General features: G+C 38.1%; 1 protein-coding gene across 1 annotated transcript in view; it reads left to right on the top strand.

Moving 5' to 3' along the window:
- Positions 1–25,923, top strand: part of ANK3 (ankyrin 3) — a 382,716-nt gene that overhangs the window by 297,307 nt on the left and 59,486 nt on the right. The window contains exons 26-28 of the mRNA XM_042783328.1: positions 16,396–16,502; positions 21,749–21,973; positions 24,736–24,890. Of these exons, the coding sequence (XP_042639262.1) occupies positions 16,396–16,502; positions 21,749–21,973; positions 24,736–24,890 (487 nt within the window). The remainder of the gene's footprint in view (positions 1–16,395; positions 16,503–21,748; positions 21,974–24,735; positions 24,891–25,923) is intronic.

The following is a 25,923-nucleotide window of genomic DNA, read 5'->3' as shown; positions in this document are numbered from 1 at the left end:
AGTAAAAACTGTGGTATATAAAACCTCATTAAAACCAAACCACTCTGTGCCATTGAGTCAGATCCGACTCACAGTGACCCCTCCTTGGGTTTCCAAGGCGGTATAACTACAGAAATAGATTGCCTAACCTTCCTTCTGAGGAGTGGTTGGTGGGTTTGAACCACCAGCCTTCTGGTTAGCAGTCAAATGCCTTAAGCACTTATGGCACCAGAGCTCCAATGATGCATCAGTAAAGGAATGGAAATATTTGACCTATAGATTGACATGGGGTAGAAGGTATTATTTCAGTCTCTAAACATTTGGTGGGCTGATGAGTTAATTCATCTCACTTTAAATATCTAGAAGTAGCTTTAAGAACAGTGGGTGTCCACTGTAGGAAGAAATATTTTATTCAATATTATTTCACATGATTTCCAGTGGAGTTATTTCAAAATGGGAGAAGAGCAGAAATCACTTAGTGGATATGTGTTGTTTTTCTCTGCATGCACCATTTTTCTTTCTTTAGCGGACAGCACCGGAATCTAATGGTCAAACCCCTACCGCCACTGATTTCTCAGTCACTGTAGTTTTGAAAGAAGCTCTGGTAGCATAGTGCCTAAGGCACTTGACTGCTAACCAGAAGGCTGGCGGTTCAAACCCACCAGCCACTCCTCGGAAGGAAGGTTGGGCAATCCTACTTCGTAGTGATACTGCCTCGGAAACCCAAGCAGGGGTAGCTATGGGTCAGGGCCGACTCCAGGGCACATAACAACAACAACAACATAGTTTTGAAGGGGCTGAAATCCTTCCTTTCCTATAAGGATAGGACTCAAGCCTGGCCAATGAGAGCATATCTTTTCCTGGATTACAGTGATTATTTAAGGTATAAAAGGAACTCTAAGCGAGTCTAATAAAACTCAAATTTGAGACTTTGTCTAGCCTTTTGGGAAAAGAAAACTCCATTGGCATTACTAAACTATAAAGAACTGGGGACTACCATGAGGAGAGAGCCTTCCTTGAAAGTAAGCCAGCATCTTTGGGAGAATCTAGGCTGAAAAGGATTCCTGCCATCATCAAAGCACTTGAATTCAGCCATGCCTGAAAACTTTCCATCTATTCAAAACAAAACAAAACAAAAAACACTTCACTGCTTCGGAGTTGATTCAACCCATAGAAACCCCTCCTTGGGTTTCCAAGGCAGTATCTCTACAGAAGTAGATTGCCCAGTCTTCCTTCCAAGGAGTGGCTGGCAGGTTTGAACCATCAGCCTTCTGATTGGTAGTCAGATGCCTTAGGCACTATGCCACCAGAGCTCTAGTGATTGATCTCAGTATGCCCCCACCCTGGGAGGGGCTATCTTAAGGCAGTTTGATTTGGAATTCTATTGTCACTAAAACCTGGCATGAAAAACCACTAACTGAGGACAACATAGCATCTTAATATGCCATTCAACCTTGATATTCTACCATTCGAGTTCAGGAAAAAACACTTAGTCTCTCTCTCCCAGCTCACCGTCCCTCAGTGAACAGTCTCTCACACTCCCTGCGGTGCGTGTCCTTCGGTGTCTCACTCAGCAATGCGTATGTCTTGCGTCTTTTTCCTAGCAGCACCTGTCTTTCCTTCTCAGCCATCAGTCAGCGAGACTTCTGTTTCTAGGAGGCCTCCTTTTGAGCCTGGCAAAGTGGCCAAACTAACCAATCACAACATCAGAATTCTAAGCACCTGAGAGACAGAGAGCCTCCCAGAACATTGCTTTGTGCCACTCCCAACAGAAATACCCCAGGTGGATAACATTTATAGTCAGGAGCTCCTCAGTTGCTCATTCCACCACTGAGTTTACAAAGACTTATGGCTAGAAAAGCTATACCAGGTAATTTACTACAGCGCAGTTATGTACTACTTGATATATTAGCAGGTGTGTGCAGTGGTTAAGTGCTCAGCTGATTGATGTTCGAACCCACCAGCTGCTTCTCAGGAGAGAGATGTGGTAGTCTGCTTCCTTAAAGATTAAAGCCTTAGAGACTCTATGGGGCAATTCAGCTCTGCCCTGTAGAATCACTGTGATTGGAATCAACTTGATGGCAGTGGGTTTGCTTTTGTGTGTGTGTATGTGTGTGCAAATTTGAGGATCTTCAGGGGAACTGTGTTTTTATTTTTTTGAGATGTAGGCAATTTTCAATTATCTCAGTAATTAAAAAGGAGAAAAATACCTTGTCTAAAAGGATGAATATTCAGCTTTTCTTCTTCTGTCTCTCAACTCTTCCTCTCCATTTCTCCATCTCCCACTACCAGATTAACCTTCTTGTTTCTTTTACAAACTAGTTTCAAAGGAAAGTTCAGCAATGTGATGGTGGCAGAAGGTAGCCAGCCTGGGATTACAGATTTGTTAGAGATAGTCCCCTGGAAGATAAGCACCTTTGACATTTAATACAGTGCTTTCTCCCTTCAAAGTGCTTTGCCAGCATTACTCAGGTGATCCATTCATCACCTCTCTTAGATTGGTCTGCAAGATTACAGATTTTATTTTTAAGGTGGTGCATTTGTTACTGCAAGTTGCTTAAGGTAGTACAATTGGTTTCAATATCTTGAGCTGGATGTTGCCTTATGAGCCCTCAACAAGCTCAGCTTCCACACTGACCTTGATTCACCTTCTTTTGTTGAAGTTTGTAGATAAATTATCTTGAAATCAGATTAGGGAATCTCAAACAAACACAAATAACCAAAACCTATGCTTCATTGCGGTTTATATTCTAGTCTAAAATAAGTCTTAAGAGTAATGATCGTTGACCTCAAGAAATAATTTAGAGAGAGAAAAAGAAAATTTGCTTTCTCTGTTGTTATATGCCATTGAGTCGGACCTGACTCATAGTGACCCCTCCTTGGGTTTCCAAGACAAGTATCACTACAGAAGTAGATTGCCCAACCTTCTTTCCAAGGAATGGCTGGGTGGGTTTGAACAGCCAGCCCTCTGGTTAGCAGTCAAGTGCCTTAGGCACTATGCTACCAGAGCTCCTTTCTCTGTTATAGTAAAACCTTTCATTTAAATTTGCTTCTTGCATAAGGATTTCTCTCACAGAATCTACTTCTTAAAAAAGTATTTCCAACCCTGGTCTGCATGTTGAAACTGATATGTTATCTATTTGCCTGTTTACTCAGTACCACTTTACCCATTGCCTTCATGGTGATTTTGACTCATAATGACCCTTTAGGATAGAGTAGAACTGCCCCTTAAGGGTTTCCAAAGCTGTAAATCTTTTTAGAAACAGACTGCCTTATCTGTCTCCTGCTGAGTGGCTGGTGGCTTTGAGTCACTGACCTTTAGGTTAGCCATTGTAGGTCACAATAATTATACTTAGTACAGTATCTGCCACATTTTCTTTTAAATTGGTATCTCATTTCATGTTTTCAGCCACCTTAAAGAATAGGTGTTATCATTACCACTTTACAGACAAGGAGAAGTTAAAAGTTTGCCCAAAGCCAAACAGCTATTAAGTGGTCAAACTGAGAAAGCGCTTGGGCCTAATGGGTGCTTGAACCCATTCTTCTGCAAACTACTAGGTATACAGTACTGCCACTCATAAGCAAAGTATGGCAGGTCTTAGTAAAGTATGTTTTTGTTGTTGTTGTTGTTATGTGCTGTTGACTTGGACCCAATTCATAGCAACCCCTCCCTGGGTTTCTGAGGCAGTATCACTACGGAAGTAGATCGCCTCATCTTCCTTCTGAGGAGTGGCTGGTGGGTTTGAACTGCCAGCCTTCTGGTTAGCAGTCAAGTTCCTTTAGGCACTACTCTACCAGAGCTCCCTAGTAAAGTATATGACCTATAAAAAGAGTATGTGATCAGACAAGTATTTGTTAGCAGCTGAACACTCTACTGTTGTTGTTGTTGTGTGCCTGCAAGTTGGACCCGACTCATAGCGACCCCTCCTTGGGTTTCTGAGGCAGAAATCTGCCCAATCTGCCTTCCAAGGAGTGGCTGGTGGGTTTGAACCACTAGCCTTCTGGTTAGCAGTCAAGTGCCTTAGGCACTATTTTCTTAATCCAATGGCCTATTCTGATTTCTCCCTGTAGTCTGAGAAGGCACATGCTATCCTGAAAAGCTACATAGAGGAATGCAATATTATCTAATTTTAAGAAATTATCTTTAATTAAAAAGAACATTAGTAGGAATATTGGGATTTCTTTATTAGAACTGTTTATGTTTGCAAAGTAATTAGAGTTCAAATCACTTTCCCATTACTTGGTACATTGCATTCTCACAATGAACTGGAGCAGGTAATATTACCAACCCATTACTCTGACGCAGAAATGAAGTTTTAGTGAGGTTTTTGACTTACACTCACTGGGCTATGTAATGACACAGCGTAACTCAAACCCAAGTCATCTTACTCTTTGTCTAGGGGATCTGACGCCCACATGGATCCCTTCTGCTTTGGCATTGTCTGATTTGTGGTCACAAGGTGAAGTTCCTTGACATGCCTTTGCTGTCCTGAGCTCCCAGACTAGTTACATCATCCAGCTATTACTCAATTAAATCATGTTTACAATTTTCCAGATTAGATGTACTGGGTTTTGCATGTGGCCTATTATTGTGAGGCCTACCGGGTACTATTAATATTAACATATCAGAGCCTGTGGTTAATTTTAAGGACTGCCTTCTTCAGGCCCCCAGAGGGAGCAGAACTGACATCCAAGGAGGCAGAGAATCATCTAATATTGGGGTGTCTCTTGCCCTTGGCCTCCTTTCTTCCATGTCTGGACATTTATTCTCGGACCTGGGCATTTGGGTGTGTACTCGTTTGGAAGGCCAGTGTGTACTTGCTCTCCTCTTTCATCTGATGAATAGAGCTAGTGAGAAACTATTTTTGGAAAGTATTAAGCTCTTGAAGGCAGTGATGTCATCATTACTCAGACGTTGGACTCTACTGCAGAATGTGGGATTTTGTTTTAATAGTATCCTTGACATCACTTCCAAGATGAAAAATGATGTGTTTATTCATATCATTTTTGACATGGGACTAAAAGGTCGTCTTCAATCAGCGTGAATTTTTCCTTAAAGTAGTTTTCTACTAAAGCCAACCAGTGCTAGGTGCCGACTTTGTGCTTTCAAAAGAGAACTGTTGTGTCTCTCTTAGATTAGAGAAGATTACTTCCCCCCATAAATTTTTTAAGTGGCTCTGAACTTCAGTTTCCTATGTGCAATGGTGTAAAAATGGCATGGTGAGGCTTCTGACCTTCCTTCATGACGAGGAGGAGGGAAAATTAAGATCGACATCAGTCCAAGTCTGATTCCTGTGAAGTGGAAGTCAGATATACCTCTTCTCCAGACTTTTTACCAATTCGGCACCATCCCTTCCTCCCATGGCACTCTGAACTCCTCTACCAGTTCGATAATTCATTACAGTGGCCACGTAAAACTCAGACAATACTCACAATTACAGGAATTATTAGAGAAGTAACAGGTTATAATTCAGTATCAGGAAAGGTTCAGGATACATTTCTTTAGTCAGGATAGCCTCTTCTCAGCCCTTCCTGCAGGAAGGTTTCTCCCTGGCCTCTGCCCACCACAGGCAAGTGCTACAAAGCTCTTTAGTTCAAACGATAAGTGGCCAGAGCCACTCTACTCAGACAGCAAGCTTCTGCCCAAGGGCTTTCAGCTTTCTTGTTCCCTGGTTTGGGAGAGTCTAGTACCTCAGTCGGGAGCCCTGGTAGCATAGTGGCTAAGGCACTTGACTGCTAACCAGAAGGCTGGCGGTTCAAACCCACCAGCCACTCCTCGGAAGGAAGGTTGGGCAATCCTACTTCCGTAGTGATACTGCCTCGGAAACCCAAGGAGGGGTCGCTATGAGTCAGGGCTGACTCGACGGCACATAACAACAACAACAAGTACCTCAGTCAAATGCCCATAGGCACTCTTCCAGCCTCTTGCTGCCACTGTTTCTCGGCCACTGCTGCTTGCCCGTGCTTGCTCGCTCACTCGCGCGCTCTCTCTCTCTCTCTGTCTCCCCCCCTTTGCTCACTTCTCTTTACTTTTTTTCTTTAGTAACCTAATCCTCGTTAACATAACCTAATCTTGCCTCATTTAACACACAGAGGTCAGGAATTACAACACACATAATAGAAAATAATTCCATCAGATCACAAAATGGAGGACAACCATACAGTACTAGGAATTGTTGACATGTAACCCCAATCATCACAGGTTCCATATTCCTTATTTGCATGGTCCCACCCAGTCACTCTGTGGGAGTCACAAAGACTAAGGCTAAAAGAACCATATTTAGTAATTCACTACACTGAAGGAATGGGTGTAATATTACCTCCCAGGGATAATAGGTTATGAGAGTTGAAAGAACCAGTGAATATAAAGGCCTAGGATCAACCTTGACATTGTGTATATGCACAGTAGGTTTTGGTAAATGCTGTTAAGAAAAACAGTTGTATGGTCACCAAATAAGACCTGGACATTTATGAAATATATTCTTACATGTGACTGGGCTTTGTTGATTTGATATACGCATGACATAAATAAGTGTTTATAACTGTAAAGACTGAGTAAAGACTGGATTATTTTTATATGTATTTGCTATTTTCTCTGCAAGCTATCAGATTTTAGCAAATGAGATAATATAGAGTCATATGAAAATATAGAAGGCTCTGGTGACATAGTGCATAAGGCATTTGACTGCTAACCAGAAGGCTGGTGGTGCAAACCCACCAGCCACTGATCAGAAGGAAGGTTGGGCAATCTACTTCGGTAGTGATATTGCCTCCAAAAGCCAAGGAGGGGTCGCTAGGAGTCGGGTCCCACTTGATGGCAAATAACAACAACAATCTGTAGAAATAAGTATTTGAAGACAGGTAGGTTGAAAATGAAGCTACCAGCTTAGTCACTATCTGTAAAGCTATGTTGTTAGATGCCGTTTAGTCATTTCTGACTTATAGCAACCCTATGCACAGCATAATGAAACACCGCCCGATCCCGCGCCAGTTCCATGATCCTTGCTATGCTTGAGCCCATCGTCACAGCGACCATGTCAATCCATCTCCTTGAAGGCCTCCCCCTCTTTCATCGACCCTCCACCTTACCAAGCATGACATCCTTCTCCAAGGAATGGTCCCTTCTGACAACATGACCAAAGTAGGTGAGACGAAGTCTGGCCATTCTCGCTTCCAAGGAGCATTTCGGGTGCACTTCCTCCAGGACGGATCTGTTAGTTCTTTTAGCAGTCCATAGTACTTTCAGCATTCTTCGCCAGCACCACAACTCAAAAGCATCAGCTCTTCTTTGGTCTTCCTTATTCATTGTCCAGCTCTCACATGCATATGAGGCGATTGACAATATCAAGGCTTGTGTTTGGCACACCTTAGTCCTCAAGGAGACATCCTTGTTCCTTAGCATTTGAAAGAGCTCCTTTGCAGCCGACTGGCCCAGTTCTATACATCGTCTAATGTCCTGACTGCTGCGTCCATTGGCATCAATTGTAGAATCAAGCATTGTGAATTCTTTGACAACCTCAATCTTTTCTCCATTTATCGTGATGCTGCTTATTGGTCCAGTTGTGAGGGGTTTTGTTTTTTTATATTGAGATGTAATCCATACTGCACACTGTATTCTTCAGTCTTCATCAGTAAGTGCCTCAAGTCATCCTCACTTTCAGTAAGCAAAGTTGTGTCATCGACATATCACAGGTTGTTAATGATTCTTCCTCCAATCCTGATACCATGTTTTTCTTCATATAGTCCAGCTTCTCAGATTATTTGCTCAGCATGTAGATTGAATAAGTGTGGTGAAAGAATACAACCCTGATGAACTCCCTTCTTGCTTTTAAACCATGCAGTGTCCCCTTGTTCTTTTCAAACGACATTCTCCTGATCAATGTATAAGTTTCTCACAAGTACAATCAAGTGTTCAGGAATTCCCATTCTTCTCAGTGTTATCCACAATTTGTCATGATCCACACAATCAAATGCCTTTGCATAGTCAATAAAACACAAGTAGACATCTTTCTGGTATTCTTTGCCTTGAGCCAAGATCCATCTGACAGCAGCTATGATATCCGTTGTTCCACGTCTTCTTCTGAATCCAGCTTGCACCTCTGGAAGTTCTCTGTCAGTATACTGCTGCAACTGTTTTTGAATTATCTTCAGTAAGATCTTACTTGTGTGCAATATTAATGATACTGTTCGATAATTTCCACATTCTGTGGGATCACCTTTCTTCAGAATGGGTACAAATATGTATCTCTTCCAGTCTGTTGGCCAGGTAGCTGTCTTCCAAATCTCTTGGCATAACCAAGTGAGTGCCTCCAGTGGGGCATCTGTTTGTTGAAATATCTCAATCGGTATTCCGTCAATTCCCAGAGCCTTGTTCTTTGTCAATTCCTTCATTGCTGCTTCGACTTCCTCCTTCAGTACCATTGGTTCTAGATCATATGCCACCTCCTGAAATGGATGAAGATCGACCAATTCTTTTTGGTACAGTGACTGTGTATTCTTTCCATCTTCTTTTGATGTTTTGTGCATCATTCAGTATTTTGCCCATAGAATCTTTCAATATTGCAACTCGAGGCTTAATTTTTTCCTCAATTCTTTCAGCTTGAGAAATGCTGAGTGTGTTCTTCCCTTTTGGTTTTCTAACTCTGGTCTTTGCACATTTCATTATAGTACTTGGCTTTGTCTTCTCGAGCTGCTCTTTGAAATCTTCTGTTCAGCTCTTTTATCTTGTCATTTCTTCCATTGCTTTAGCTACTCTCTGCTCAAGGGCAAGTTTCAGAGTCTCTTCTGTCATCCATTTTGGTCTTCTCTTCTTTTCTCATCTTTTTAGTGATCTCTTGCTTTCTTCATGGATAATGTTCTTGATATCCTCACACAATTCTTCTGGTTTTTGGTCGTTGGTGTTCAATGCATCAGATCTATTCTTTAGATGATCTCTAAATTCAGGAGGGTTATATTCAAGGTCATATTTTGGCTCTCTTGGACTTGTTTTAATTGTCTTTAACTTCAAGTTGAACTTGCATATGAGCAGTTGATGGTCTGTTCCACAATCAGCTCCTGGCCTTGTTTTAGCTGAAGATCTTGAACTTTTCCATGGCCTCTTGCCACAGATATAGTCAATCTGATTCCTGTGTGTTGCATTTGGTGAAGTTCATGTGTACAGCCATCATTTTTGTTGTTGAAAAGAGATATTTGCAATGAATATGTCGTTGGTCTTGCAAAATTCTATCATGTGATTTCCAGCATTATTACTATCACCAAGGCCAAATTTTCCAGCTACTAGTGATTCTTCTTTGTTTCCAACTTTTGCATTCCAGTCACCAGTGATAATTAACACATCTTGATTACAAGTTCCCTCAGTTTCAGACTGCAGAAGTTGATAAAAATCTTCAATTTCCTTATCTTTGGCTTTGGGGGTTGGTGCATAAATTTGAATAATAATAGTATTAACTTGTCTTCCTTGTAGGTAGACCTATGTGGATATTATCCTATCACTGATGGCATTGTACTTCAAGACAGATCTTGAAACATCCTTTGGGATGATGAATGCCACGCCATTCCTCTTCAATTTATCATTTCCAGCATGGTAGATCATATTGTTGTCTGATTCAAAATGGCCAAAACTGGTCCATTTCAGCTCACTACTGCCTAGGATATCAATCTTTATGTGTTCCATTTCATTTTTGACAACTTCCAATTTTCCTAGATTCATACTTCATACATTCTATGTTCCAAAAATTAATGGATGTTTGCAGCTGTTTTCCTCAATTTGAGTCGTGCTACGTCAGCAAATGGAGATCTGGAAAGCTTTACCTTATCCATTTGAGTAAGGCTGGTTTTACTCTGATGATGCAGCTCTTTCCCAGTCCTATTTTGAGAACCTTCTAACCTACGTGACTCATCCTCCTCCTCTGCATTGGACAATGTTTCCGGACTGTTCATAAAGTTGCGCATTAATGTATCAGACAGTGTTTCTCTTTTATTCATAAGGTTTTCCCTGGCCAAGTCTTTGAGAAGTGGATGGTCTCTTCTTTCTTCCTAGTCTGTCTCAGTCTGCAATCCACGCTGATATCTGCACACCATGTGTACCCTGCTGGGTTTGAAATACCAGTGGCACAGCCTCAAGACTCACAGCAACACATCACCACAGTAGTAAAAACTGACAGACAAGTTTGTCTCATCTAGCTGTTCAAAACCTCTTCAACCTCCCCTTACCTGGATCCTTACTACTGCCTCCTTGCTCTGTCCCAGTCCCCCTGGCGTTTTTCTGTCCTTTTCCCCACTTTCCTGCCTTGCCACTTGTGGGGCATGGCTTGGGTTCCCTCCCCTCACCTGGATCCCTGTGGCTGACTCCTCACTTCGTCTGTAAAGCCATAGGTTCAAGGAAATTGCTTTATTTTGTATTTAGATGGACATACGTTAGAAAGAACATTTTGTTTACCTGGCTTCTGATTATTAAAATTTGCTTAGGTCTATCCATAAACCTGAGCAAACTTCATGGGGGGAAAATCCTCATGAATAAGAATCACTGTGGCACCTAAAAACACATGTTTAACTGTTATTGTTTAGGCTGGGCAATCTATTTCCGTAAAGATTTACCTTGGAAACCCAAAGGGGGTTGCTATGAGTTGGAATTGACTGGATGGCAGTGAGTTTTTTTTTTTTTTTTTTGTCTTTTTGTCTTTTTATTGTCTATTGTTTCAACCAAGTATGACATTTGCTCATTTATAGTATGACAAAGCTTCAATGAGCAGCAAAGAATTACAGAAGTATAGGAGTTAGGAAAGGACTCAAAAGGATGTGGACTTCCAGTATAATGGCACTGGCACACTCCTGCCTCCATAAACATTACATGATGGCGGTGAGACCTTTTTGTGTGGTATAATTCATTGTTTCAGTAATTAAAGTCATGAGTACATGTTTCTGAGAACACCAAGGATAAATAATTTACTGCAATTACCAAGGAGGAGTGATATTATTTATTCATTATAACTTTTTTTTTTTTTTAAGTGTATCCTTTGTGAAAATAACATTAGGGCTCCAAATGTAGTTTACCCAAAAAGAAATCAATAAATAAGGAAGGAAGGGAGGCTGGGAGGGAAAGAGAGACAGGCTACCCACACCTACTTTACATTAAATATTTTGCTCTACTTTTGAAGGCTGCATGGTTAGGATATCCAATGGCCAGTGTAAGTAATTGGTAAATGAGCCAGACCAAGACTAATACCTTATCTTTGGTAAACCATTATAGAATTCAGGAACTTTCTCATGTTCTTTATTGCTATTTTGGAGTTATATCCTTTATTCTGTAAACTCTTATTAACACTATCAATTGCACACCTAGTCAGTAAATATTTCTTCTCTTACTGAATAAAGAAAAAACTGTTCTTTATTTATTTTTGTGTTTTCCTAGAATCTAATCACGCCTAAGCAGTCTACAAATTACCTTTAAATTTCATTTCAGGGTTGGTTTTTTTTTTTTTTTTTTTAAATCATTGTAAGTTTAGAGTAAGTTTTTAAATTTAGGTTTAATTATTGTCAAAGTTATACATATAAATAAAAAGTCATTTAGTTCTACTCATACTTGAAAACATATTGTCTATTTATATGTATGATTTTTTTTTCTCCAGAGACAACTGCTTAAAAATTTTTCTGATAACTCTGTTATTGTGTGCTTCTGTTTCTCCAAATAATATGCATGTATTGCTACTTGTTGGGTTCTTTCCCTGCATGTCACGCATCATTGACTCTGTAAGATGGCAGATGAAACTCATATTTTTTTCCATACTTCCTGTCTTTCACCTTGCAGAGAGGAAGTGTGAGAAAATGACAGTTTCATTTGCCATTTTGTTCTCTGCCTTTTATATTACTGTGCCTATGTAAGTGCTGTTCACCAAGTAAAATGTATTATGATTGTTCTTTGTTTTGGTACAATTTTTTTTCCCAGAGTTTTTCCATTTGCTTAGTGTTTTGGGTACATATCACTAGTCCAACCCAGAAATTATTACCAGTTGTGCAAATCTCCTCTCAACATAAGCATCATCTACCTAATCTCTCTGAGAGCTTTCTCATTGTCATGTTCTTTGCAGACCCACTGCCTAGATATCTTCTTGGTTCTTCCATTATCATCACCATGAAAATGCCCTTTGTTCTGTCTTGTGTCTTCCTTTATCATGGTGTAGGCCTTCATTTTGGAGAAGTAAGTCTTTCAGTAACTTCCATGGAGAGTGATGAGAAATAGATTTTTTTGAGGTTTTATAGCTCTGAAAATATCCTCATTCCATTTTCATCCTTGTTTTGGCTGGTTATGAAATTCTAGGTTGAAAATTATTTCCTCTCAGCATATTGAAGGGATTGTTTCATTGCCTTTAACTTTGACTTTTGCTGTGGAAAAGACTAATGGGAGCCTTTTCCTGTATTTACAGGATCTAACTTTGTCCTCAAGTTCCAAAATTTCACAATGGGTATACCATAAAAATGAATAAATTGGACTCATGGCAACCCCATGTAAATCAGACCAGCACTGTGCTCCCTAGGGTTTTCAATGTCTGATTTTTTGGAAGTGGTTAGCCAGGCATTTCTTCTGATGCATGTCTGGGTGGACTCGACCTGCCAGCCTTTTAGTTAACAGCTGAGTAGTTAACTGTGTGTATCTCCCAGGGACTCTGATGATGTACTATGAGTTGATTTTGACTTATGGCAACTCTGCAGGATTTCCAAGGTTGTATTCTTAATGGAAGCAGACTGCCATATCTTTCTCCTGTGGAGCAGCTGGTGAATTCAAACTCCTATCTTTCAGTTAGTTGTTAGCAGCCAAGCACTTAACCACTGTGTCACTAGGGCTTCTTTCTTGTAGAAGAGTGAAGTCTGTATTCATCCATGAATCTGGTCATTTGTGTGGAAAATAACTTTTATCAGATTTGGAACATTCTCAGCCATTATCTTTTTTTTTTATTTTAAAAAAAGTGATTTGTTTGAAAGTTTACAGAGCAAATTCATTTTCCATACAGCAGCTCACACATACTGTCTCATGACATTGACTGCAATTTCCTACAATGTGACAAGCTCCCCTCATACTTTCTCTCCATAGTTACTCTTTCCCTGTGTCCTTCTCTCACATGTACTCCTACCACCCAAGCTGTCTCCCTGTGCATACACAGCCCTTCTATTCTCCCTTGATTGATCTCTCCAAGGAATGTATCTCATATGCCTGTCTTTTATTTGGCTGGAAGCCACAGAAGTGGGTTCTATTCTAGACCAGAAGGGCAGCTAGGAGCCATAGTCTAAAGGGTTCCACAAGGCTCTATCGCTCTATCAGAAAAGCAAACCTGGTCACCCCCCCCTTTTTTTATAATGATTCTGAGTTTTGTTCCACATGTTTCTCCCACTCTGTCCACTCCTACATGGATCCACCTCTGAGTGGTTGACAGTGGTAGCCGGGTACCATCTAGTTCTTCTGGTCTCATAGTCATATAGGCTGAGGATCGAATGGTGTACCAGCCTCTTGGACTAATTGTTTGCATGTGTCTTCAATTTTCTTTATTCTTCTTTGCTCTGGATGAAGAGAGACCCATCTTTGCATCTAGATGTCTGCTTGCAAGCGTTTAAGATCCCAGTCACTACTCGCCAAGTTAGGATGTGGAACAATGTTTTGTGTAGTATGTTATGCCAATTAAGCTTGATGTCCCCTGCAACTATGGTCCCGAGCCCACAGGTCCAACCACTTGTTCCCTCTGGGTAGCTGGCTGTGGCCAAGAACTGACTACAGCCTTGTCCCTTGTAAGCTCTACTATACAGAGCATACCAATTTACTTGTAGAAACGTTGTCTGCCAATCCTACACATGGTCTCAGGCACACTCCCCTGCATAGACGTACCTAATGGTTAGTTACCAGCCAAGCACTTAATTACTGTGTCACTAGGGTTTCTTTCTTCTAAAAGAGTGAAGTCTGTCTTCTTCCATGAATCTGGTCACTAATTATCAGCCATTATCTTTTAAATCTCATTATCTTTCTGCCTCATTCTCTTTTCTTTTATACTTTTGGGATCCAATTACACATATATTAAACCTTTCACCATGTCCTATATGTCTCATACTGTTGTCTCTATTTCCCATTCTTTTTCTGTCTGTTTCATTTTGTGTATTTTCCATTGCCTTGTTCCAATTTGCTATCCTTGTTTTCCATTGTGTCTAGTCCAGAACTGACATTGTATTTAAAACTAAACAAATGCTTCTTTGATTCTTTATGACTGCTTTGCTGAATTCTCAACCTTTAAATCTATTTCTCTACTTTGCCCTATTTTTTAACTAATCATAGTTAAAGTTAGTTTACTTCAATATCTAGATGAATTGGAGTCTATTTATAATGTCTAGGTTTTTTGTTTTGTTTGTTTTTTCTGTTTTTGTTTATGTGGTCGGGCCATGCTTGGAAATTTTTGATTGAATGCTTGACATGCAACATTTAAAAAGTTGTAGGCATACCAATAGTGAGAGAATTCCTCTAGAGGGGGTTCTCCCTTGCTCTGCTAGGCTAATAGACTGACGGCTGATCATTTTAATCCAATCAGAGTTTTGTTGAAATGAGACTGGTTTGTATCCTGCCCTCTGATTTGACCCTGGCTCTTCAGTGTTCTTATTTGTAATTCGGAGGTGAACTTTGTGTCCCCTCTCCCTTGTAGTTGTCAAATTCGAAATAATTTTCTCACAAAAAAGCCAAAAAAAGCTCTGTTCTGCTTTTTAGAGAATTTTTTATTAGGTTTTTAGCTTCCTATTGTACACAACAAATGTTCTTAGTGGAAACTGTAGAGTACTTTAAGTCACTAAGTTTCCGCCAAAATCCCCTGATTTCTGTGTACCCCAAGAGTACCTCTGTAAGCAACCAAATTCTACCTGTACTGGTAATTGACAAATGCCCCCCAGTTTTAAAAATGGCAATTAAAAGTAGGCTCAACTCTTCAACATCTTCCACTCTCAGTTAGCACCTCTCCTTCTTGATGGCTCATCTCCTCTGTTGGATTCAAAGATGATTTCTGTATTTTATCTGGTTTACTTGGTAGAAAGGTGCTATGATGGCATGGTACATAAGGCATTTGACTGCTAACCATATGGTTGGAGGTTCAAACCCACTAGCCATTCCGTGGAAGGAAGATGGGGCAATCTACTTCTGTAAAGATTTACCACCTTGGAAACCCAGTAGGGGTCACTATGAGTTGGAATTGACTCAGTGGCAGTAGATTTGGTTTACTTGGTGGAAGCATTAGTTTCCTGCTAGCTTCTTTATCCCTGTTTGAAAAAGTAGTCATTAAAATTGATTTTTTTTTTTTTTTTTTGAGACTTGGGAAAGAATGTTTTAACAGTTGTAGAATTAATATGGAGATGTGTTGAAGTATTTGAAATCATGGTTGAAAATGGGTTCTGTGATAATCCTTTTGGCATGCAGATTACCCAGGGTGCTTTCTTAAAAGATTGAAATAATATAGCATATCATTTGACTTTAATATAATTTTTTTTAACTTTCTTGTACTCAAATTTCAATGTAAACCTTCATAGCAAAAAAACCAACTTCACTGCCACTGAGTCAGTTCTGACTCATAGCAACCTCTCCTTGGGTTTCTGAGGTGGTATTACTATGGAAGTAGATTGCCCAGTCTTCCTTCTGAGAAGTGGCCAGTGGGTTTGAACTGCCAACCTTCTGGTTAGCTGTCAAATGCCTTAGGTACTATGCCACCAGAGCTCCCAAACTTTCAAAGAGAAGGATTTAAAAATTATGTATTTTGAATATTAGGCTAACAGGACTTAGGGAGAAATACAGATATATAGGTATGTGTCATTTAATGGCCACAGTGTGTTCTGTGAAATGGGACATTATATGATTTGGACATTGTGTGAACACCATATTAAAACCTTATGGGAGCCCCTTTCTCATCATCCTCATAGTCGCTGCTGCTGCTCCTGGAGCTGCTAGCAGAGGTTGGAGGAGTGAGCAACAGTGGCATCTGAGAAGGCAGTGGCAACAAGCAGGAAGGAGGGAACGGAGCTCACCCCACCGCTGTTCTGTCTGCCTGAGCAATAGGAGCAGCCCAGGTTCCCTTGCAACTCTTTTTTCCACCAACCACCAGACAGAGCCCGAGAATCTGTACTCAGAGGCATGCCCTCTGTCTCCCCAGTTTGCATTCCACCTGTGGTGCAGTGATGCGAGAGTCTGGGCTTGGAGTTTTTAAAACCATTAGGGGAAAATCATAAAAGAAGAGGTGATTTTTTTAAATTGAAAAACAAAACAAAAAAACTTATAGGACCACAGACGGATATGCAGTCAGACATTGCTTGAATGGACATTAAGTGAAACATACCTGTGTTTTGTAGGTCTAGACAAACCATTGTCTTGTGTGGGTTATTGACATGTACTGTTTTATTTTTCAGCATCTAACATTCACAAGAGAATTTGATTCAGATTCTCTTAGACATTACAGCTGGGCTGCAGACACGTTGGACAATGTCAATCTTGTCTCGAGCCCTGTTCATTCTGGGTAAGTAACCAAAATGTCACTTTTCTTTTTTTTTATTAAATTACCATTATATTTATTATTTACAGATGTAAATTCATATTGCCAAGCTTCATTATATATGAAATATGATCTTCTAAAGAGTTCATTAGTGAGTATATGTGGCATGTATTTGTAAGTCATTAGTAAATATTTTTTCTAAGCAAATTTACATACTGTTTTATTGATTAAAAGCACAGTGTTGGAAAGGAAATGAATTAAATGATCAGTTGCAACTATTCTAGTATGTCTTCTAGGTTTTTAATTTTCCTGTTCAATTTAAAAACAGTCATTTCTCTTATTTTACTTTACTATTGAAGTTTAGTTTCTGGGCATCTGATTTTCCTCTCTAAATAAAACTTAAATATGCAAGTGCTTCTGTTCATCTACTTTACTGTTTGGTGGCTTCGGTGCTTCTAATAATAGAAGAATCTCATTGAAATGTTTAGTTAAATAAGCAGAGAGCCTGCTGCTCTCATTTTTGCCCCATATGATATTGACCTTGAATTTCAAGTACTTGGTATGCATGACTTCCTATTAAAAATGTTAACTTTAATCCTTCAAATCAACAGTTGGTACTTTCTGCCTTCTTGAAATAAAATTGTAAGTGAACTCTATGAAATTACAGTTAGGAAAAAAGAAGAGAGGGAAAAAAAAAAGCACTTTAAAAAAGATACAAATGTATATATAACAAAAATGTTGTAGTAAAAATCATATCAAACAGACAGACTTCCTTAGTTGAATTGGTAAGTCAGTGTATTTTAGATATTGGATTCTTCACCTGTAGATAATTCAAACTAAGGATATCTGATATCCAAACAAAAGGAATAGGAATCTATTAAAATAAGGAAAATCTCAAAATATAATTGTCTTTGAAATTGACATTTAGGCCATAAGTTAGTTTGATCCAGGACAAGGGCAGATTAATTAGGAATTAAATAAATTGATAATAATTAACATTTGTAATGTGCCTTATATTTTATGAAATATTTTTTGCTGCTTCTAATTAAAAAAGATTATAATACTTAACATATACCTAGTGCTTTTTTTGTTTATCTGGCATTGTACTAAATCTTTTACATGCATTTTTAATTCAATATTTATTTGAAACTGAAAATGACACTATGAGACAGAAATCACTCATTATCTGTATTTTACAGATGCAATGTCTGAGGCTCAGAGGATGCTACAGATTATTTAAAGTAACTTTACAAAATTGGACCTTCTGACACCAAATTTAAAAAACAAATCACTGCAATGTCATTCTAATGGAGATAATTTACATGTATTCTCTACATAGGAAAGAAAAAATTAGAGTTTAATTAGTAAATGGAGAAGTTCAAGATATGTCAGATAATAAAATCAGAAATGAACTTTCCCAAACATGGGTGACAATGAAGGAAATGTACCTACTCCTCACTTATCAGATATCTTGTTATCTAACATTTCACATTTATGACAGTAGTAAAAAATGTACTGTCCAACTATTTTGCACATTAACAAACGGAAAGCTGCTAGGCAAGACTGCACTTTCTGTGGTGGTTAAGGTTATGTGTCAGCTGGCCTGGGCCATGATTTCACCGGCAGTTATGTAAGGACGCAGTTTGGCAGTTGTGTAATGACAAAGTCATCTTCCATTTTGTGATCTGATACAGTCATCCTTCATTTTCACAAAACAATGATTTTCACATAACACCCTTGTATTTGGAGCCTAAACATGTCAGTGAGTGAGGAGTAGGGGATTGGAATATACAAATTATCTCCCTTTCCCTTTCAACTTTTATTGACAATAATAGACATGTACAAACAAACAAACGCACTGCCATATAGCAGAGCAGAATTAATGGCAGCTGTTGTGGGTTTATCTGAAATGGGAAATACAGACTGGCAGACATTCAGCAGCATTTCACTAAAGCCAGGTCTGTGGAGTAGTTTATATACCCATTTAAGGCAAATAGTTTTCTAGGTTGTACTACAAATGCCAAATGCTTTGGTTTCATTTGCTGATGGTTTTTATTTTTCCTTTGCTTATCATTGACATTTTCTGTTGCTTGCTTCTAATTATCTTACATTAATTTTTCCCATTTGCTTTCTAAATTATTTTGCAGCTATTCTTCTCCACTTCCTCAGTATGATTCAAGGTGATAATTGTGTCCTTTATGTAAACCATCCTTTTTGTATTTTTAATTGACGTGACTTTTACTCACAGTTAGATTGTGTCCATGTCTGTAGGATATCAGCATTTGTTACCCTGCTGTTCCTAGAACTAGAAGCATTTATGTGTTAGCTTTAGGATCATTTGTCAATTTCTTGCCATGGTTTAAATATAATTATTAAGGTATACATCACCTTTTAATTTATTTCTATTAGTTATGATGCGTGAAATTTTATTTTGCACAGAGTACATAAAGAATGAGTTTGGAAAACAAATCACCGTATTTCATCATGTCATTGAATAATAGGAACCAACATCTCAATTAACATACATGTATTCCCACCTTTACTCAGTCCATTAGCTCTGGAAATAATGAACTTTAAAGAACACCAACCATGCACTGGGCCCTCCACAGAACTCAGAGAAAGAGATTATTCCAGTTTGACTTCAAAATCATCATAGCCCTACTGTTGTTATTATCTGGTTCTGATGCCCTTTGTTTTATATTGTCACTGATAACCGTCTTCCATTGCCTTCAGACTGCTCAACAACAAGCTGTATTCCTTTTTTTTTTTTTTTTACTATCAGTGCCAGTAAGTCTTAGGCACCTTCTAAGCACACTTAGCAAAATTGTTGTCATTAATTGATTTATTCAAGAAGCATTTATTGTGTACTCACTGTGTGCACATACTATGGCTGAGCAGTGAACAAGATAGGCCTTACCCGTATTACTCTCAGTGTTATTGAGTCACCTGTTTCCAGCACCAACACTCCCCCCTCAGTGGAAACACTCCAGTGTTTATTTGTGCTAGTACAATTGGATTCAAACCCGATGTTGTCTGAAGAGTTAATATATTCTGTTACTGTTATTCCCAATCACACATTGATTTTAATTATTAAATGCTGGAAAAGTTCAGATTTTTGTCTTAGGCTTCTTTATAATATTGCCTTTTTGCCTTGTTATTCAGTAAAGGCAATTGTTAATTATGTAAGAATATACATACAAATATGCACATACATATACTTGCATGCACACACACATCTAAGAAAATGTAGGCACCCTAGAGCAATTGCAAGTGAGCCTACTGTTGGGAGCCTACCATTGGGAGCAGTTCATTTGGAGAGTTGTACAAGTGAGCTGTTACCATTATTTGATAAGGGGGTCTTTGTTTTTGGCTTTGATGGGGGACAGTCTGTCTTCTATTACCTTGAAAACCATAGTGATCCCAGCTGCTGAAAATAGATAGAATATTATCAAAGACATAAATGAATCCTAAATTAATTGGTTAAGTTGAACATGAGCAAATGGGTGTGGCAGTGTTTACCTTATTGATGCCCAGAATTAATTCTGAAAATCCGGTTGGCTGAAAAATTATCCCTATCCTATTGTCTGTCTCCCTGGGATCCAGGGTAATATGCCTTGTTGAAAAGTCACTCTCCTAAGGTTGAAAATTTCATCCTTCAGGTAAAGGTCCCCAGTTAAGATTTTCATGCAAGGTCTTAAAATCTATTTGCAGACTGTTAGTATTGTTTTTTAGATTAGTAAATAGCAGGGCATTTTGATGGATGGGATTATAATTTCTCCAAAAATATTTTAGCTATCCAAGCAATTTTTAAATTATCAACATTTGGTAATGTTCCAGTTATAAGCCTATTTTCAAATGTGAAAATTAGAATGCAAGAGTGTGTATTTGTGTTTCCTTGTTCTGACTTGCACTCTTGCGTGTGTTGGGCTCATTTATAGCTGTGCATCAGTGTGCTTTGCAACACCGTGATGATGGTAAGACAGTTCATGGAGATGGCTTTTTTTTTCATGAGCACATGATCAATATCAGGAATTGTAGAATGCTGTTATAAGGAGCTCTGGTGGCGTAGTGCTTAAGGCTTTTTACTACTAACCAGAAGGTTGGCTGTTCAAACCCACCAGCCACTCCACAGAAGGGCAGTCTACTTTCATAAATCTATTTACCACCTCGGGAGCTCTGGTAGCATAGTGGCTAAGACACTTGCCTGCTAACCAGACAGCTGGCGGTTCAAACCCACCAGCCACTCCTCGGAAGGAAGGTTGGGCAATCCTACTTCCGTAGTGATACTGCCTCGGAAACCCAAGGAGGGGCCGCTATGAGTCGGGGCCGACTCGAGGGCACATAACAACAACAACAACAACAACATTTACCACCTCAGAAACTCAAAGGGAGTTGCTATGAGTCGGAATGGACTCAGTGGCATTTTAGGTTTGGTTTTTGGTGGTTATCCAGATATGATAATTTCTTTACATTTCTTTATCTACCTGCAGATAATTTTTTCCTCATTGCTTTAATATGATGGTTAATTTCAGAATTATATAGTTTAGAGATATTCTCTAAAAAAAGTCTGATATACCATTATTTGTATTGCTGTACAATTATTCACAAGTAGATTATTTCAAACAATTTTAGACCAAATTTTTACTGAAAAAATATAATCCCTTCCCATCAAAATTACCTTAGCAAAACTAGTCGTCTTGTGTTTATAGTCTTAAAATCTGCTTCATGATAGTAAAAATTAGAGTGTTGGTATCATAAATACACATTCATCTTATGAGTTGTACTTGTTAAGACATACTGTGGAGTATCATCAAAAAAAAAAAACTTGTAAGGGAGAGAGATTACATAGTCAACATATGGTAAAAATTATGTACAGATAAAAATGATCCTTAAATATTTCTTAACCTTGAATATTTCTTGTTGTTGTTGTTTTGTTTTTCTAATTTACAACCATCTTTTAATAGTGGGTTTTATCCTAACACTGAATACTCACTATTCTGTCAATTTGAGCATCTGATTAAGTGGTTGGCTTCTCTTAGGGAGCATGTTAAACCAAAAATAAGTTATATTTCAGTCTTTGCCCAGTGCCCAAGATAAATGCATGTTTGATGTGACTCCACTGTATTTATTTCTAATTTATCTTTTATGAGAGGAAATGATAGCTACATTGAATGTCGCTTTAAACTTTAACATTTAATTTCAAAATCTGCTGTGAAGATGGAAATGGTCTATTTCTCTCCTTGACTTGACCTCTCGTGTCCTGCCTGCAGGTTTCTGGTTAGCTTTATGGTGGATGCAAGAGGTGGTTCCATGAGAGGAAGCCGTCACCACGGAATGAGAATCATCATTCCTCCACGCAAGTGTACAGCCCCCACCCGAATCACCTGCCGTTTGGTAAAGAGACATAAACTGGCCAACCCACCCCCCATGGTGGAAGGAGAGGGATTAGCCAGTAGACTGGTAGAAATGGGGCCTGCAGGGGCACAATTTTTAGGGTAAGTTGATTTGTCAATTTTAATCTTGGCCCTCATACTGCATCTTTGATTTTCTTACCCTTATTAACTCAAGTAGTTAACTCTTAAAACTACTTAGTTGGACCATTTTGATTGAATACAACTTTTATGTAGTGTCAAAAGTCGCAAAACTGTGTAATTCTATGAAAAGCAAGTAGGCTGATACTTCTTTAACTTGGTGCTGGTCAAAGCTTTTACTAACCAAGAAGCATGGTCTTTGCTCAGTGAGTGCACGGAACCCTAACGGCCCCTGTGGAAGTCAAGCACCACTCTTAGGGGAAAAAATATAGCTGCTGGCATGATAGCACCACATTAAGTATATAGCTCTTCCTTTGGGACATGTCTTCTTAAAGATAAATTTTTAAGGAAACAACCCATGTGATAACATCTTTTACAAAAAGGAAACACATTTTATTCATTTCTGAGGTGGCACTTGGGTGCAAATCAGGCAGGCTCTGTCGTGACTGACAGTTTGTTCACAATTTCCCCTTCTCGTTTCTCTTCCTGCTGCATGGATGTTATTCAGTAAACTGCATCTTCCTACCAATCCTCCCCCTGTAAATGAGGGTGAGAGCTTGGTTAGCCGAATCCTGCAGCTTGGGCCTCAAGGAACAAAATTTATTGGGTAGGATCTTTATAGACAAGATACAGAATGTCTACAACTTTTTTTTTTTTCATTTTCAATTTTTTTCTGTCACACCCATAGTCTTATTCTTGTCTTATTTTTATTTATTAAGTTTTTAAATGCTTTCAGTTGATGTGTGTCACTGAAAGGAAAAAAGAAAAAATCATAGTGGCTTGATTTAATGTAGCACCGCTACCGATCTTGTGCTTTTCAAGCATGTGGAATTCACTGCAAGCATTCTGCTTTCATAACTTTGTGCTTTTGTAATTTTTTTTTAGTTTGAAATGTTTTAACTGCATATTATACTTTTAAGACAGACTGACTGTCTTTAATTATAACCCAGGGAAAGAGAAGGTATTTGCAGGGTTTGAGTCAACATTTACTATAGTAAATGATATATACGTATGTAGATAAGTGTGTGTGTAGAATTAAATTTTAAAATTAGTACTTATGAGTACTGTGTTATCTTTATTGGCTTTGGGAAAGAAAAACATCAATAAGTAAACTGATTTTGAAAAATGTTGGTGATTAAGATAATTTTAAAAAACTGAATAGGCAGCAGCCAGAATATTCTGTGAAGTTATTAAATTGTTTCGTTTTGTTTTCTTAAAGCTGAAATGTGTTGGTATTTGTTGTTTGTTTGCTTGTCTGTTTGACTGGTGTTGTTGCCTTGGCAGTTTGCATGAAGAAACCTGTTATGAAAAGTTATGCTTGGCTTTCACCTTGGTCAAAGACCCTTGTTCATACCTTTTCTCCACTATTGTTGAATGTCATACACAAAGCCACATTCCTTAAATATTTACAGAGACAGTATCTGATACATTAACCTGCAAAGATTGTATCTTGTTCTCAAAAAAACCAAAAATTTAATGTCTAATTATGGTAGAGTTAAAAACTAATGGTAAATATCTTAATAACTTGAGATTATTAATAGTCTTAGTAATAGTTTATTTTGTTTCTACCTATCAAAGAATAAAAGCATTATAAAAATAATTTTTAAATATCCTTAATTTGGTTCATAATTATTTTGCCAAAACTAAAACGATCATATTAATCATTCCTGTCTTAAGTGAATGCTTTAGAAATAAATCAGATATTTCTGTATAGATATTTTTATTTATGTGATTTGATCATTACAACTACTATCCCCTTTTATGCTCTTCATGATTTAAGCCTGTCTCTTAGCACATGTACATAAGCACTTAGATTAAGAAATGAGGTTACATACAACCTCTGTAGGAGAATAATGATACTGTCTACTTAAATGTCATAAAATAAAGCTGCACAATCCAACTACATAAACTGTGTGTGATTGTGGTCTGCTTACTTCCATTCATCTTTTTTAATATTTATCCTAATTTAAAATTTAACAAATTATTTTCCCGTGGCTTGATTGGCTATCTTCAATTTGCAGGCATTCTTTCACATTCTCTTGCAAAAGGACACTGTCGAAAATTAATATATCATTATGTGATGATTTTAGACCAACAAGTGCTTTTTCAGAAAGTTTTAAAATATTCTATTAGAGGTTATATCAGAGCCAGGAAATTAAGCTGCCCACTACTGTTTCACAAATTGGAAATCAGATCAACTATACATGAAAGTCATGGAAACTGTTACAGAGAGTTGATTATTATATTGATTGATTTCTTGCTAAGGGAGGGAAACTATAGCAGTAATCTTTCAAAATAGGAAATTTACAGAATTTTTTGAAGAAATGACTGTGTCCTTTTAAAACATTAGCATTTTATATAATATCCCCATCATTTAAAAAAAAATGGACCAACTTTCTATCTATCTTATGGTCTATTTTAGTGATTTTCAATTTCTTGATTCAGAAATTCTGTTTATATATGCTGGATATTTTCCCTCATTAAATCCAATGCCTAACAGAGAGTAGGCCCTCAAGGATTGTTTGCGAATGAATGAATGATGGCATGTTATCAGGCTTCTAATATATTATTATTTAATTAGCAAATGATTCTGCAGCTTTGAAATCATTCCCAACCTTAGTGGCACCTCTTATTTTCAAATGAATACTGTTAATGAAACCTTTGTTAAGTATGATACTACAAGTGTATTCAATTAGATACCAAAATAATGTGGATTTTTTTTCCAGCCCTGTCATAGTGGAAATCCCTCACTTTGGGTCAATGAGAGGAAAAGAGAGAGAACTCATTGTTCTTCGAAGTGAAAATGGTGAAACATGGAAGGAACATCAGTTTGACAGTAAAAATGAAGATTTAACTGAATTACTTAATGGCATGGATGAAGGTAAGGATGATAACTCCTTGTTTCTATCAATGTCTACAGGCAGAAATCAAGCAAATGACCAGACTAAAGGAAAAAGTATCGAAATTTCACATTTGTGTTTTAAGCTGACACTTGGGGTTTCTCAGCCTTTTTCCTGTTTTCTGTATCTAAGGCATGGGGTTCCATTTCATCTAACAATTTTTTTCCTTTACAATACCAATGTTCTGATGATTCAAGTCCTATCAGACAGAGTAGAATTGGAAAAATAATTTAATAAGCTTTATGTATGAAATTGATTTCCTTGATTTCATGCTGATATGTCTTTATTCTGTTTTTAATGAATCATTTTCAAATAAAAATTAGCCAGACCATTGCTTAGATAAATGATGCTCTAAACACTGCCATACTGAGGAATCTGTTAGACATTTAACGAAACAGTGATATAACCCTCTGTCCTGGATTCTACGTGTTATCTTGGAAATCATAGGTAGAGTTTCTTTGCTACATTTTTAAAGACCAGATAAACCTTAGTTCCATTTTAGAGAGTTAAAACGAAGTGTAAATACTTCCAGGTTTAGAGAATCAAGATCTAGAGGCCTTTAGACTAAAGTTTTCAAGACAGTTGTTTTCTTAATCTATTAAATTTTGAAAGAATAAAAGTGAAGGAGCCACTGCATGTATTCTGTAACTGACACTCAGAGTTTATACCAAGTTTAAGCATATTTACTGTCAGCCTTCTGTCCCCAGAATCCCTCTGTTCCTTCTGGAACATCTTCTCTCCAAAAAGGCAAAACGCAGAATCAATTCATCTTTAAAAAAAAAAAAAAACACCTCTCTTCTTCTTTGAAGGTCCAGCCAGTCTCTACTAGGGAGAGAATATAAGCACAGTTTAGGAGGTTTCAAGTGTTTAATGTTCTTCTACCATTTCCACTTGGTTCCCCTCTATTTTTCTGCTCTTAGGTAATCTTTTTATTAACAAGATTAAAATAGTGCATGAAATAAATCAGTGACCATATCACTCAAGATCCTTAAAAAAGAGGAAGAAAATTGTTCT

The sequence above is a fragment of the Orycteropus afer genome, unplaced genomic scaffold, assembly GCF_000298275.1.
Source record: "Orycteropus afer afer isolate SDZICR_OR568_19922 unplaced genomic scaffold, OryAfe1.0 scaffold00016, whole genome shotgun sequence".
NCBI lineage: Eukaryota > Metazoa > Chordata > Mammalia > Tubulidentata > Orycteropodidae > Orycteropus > Orycteropus afer.
This window is presented reverse-complemented; position numbering and strand designations above follow the sequence as displayed.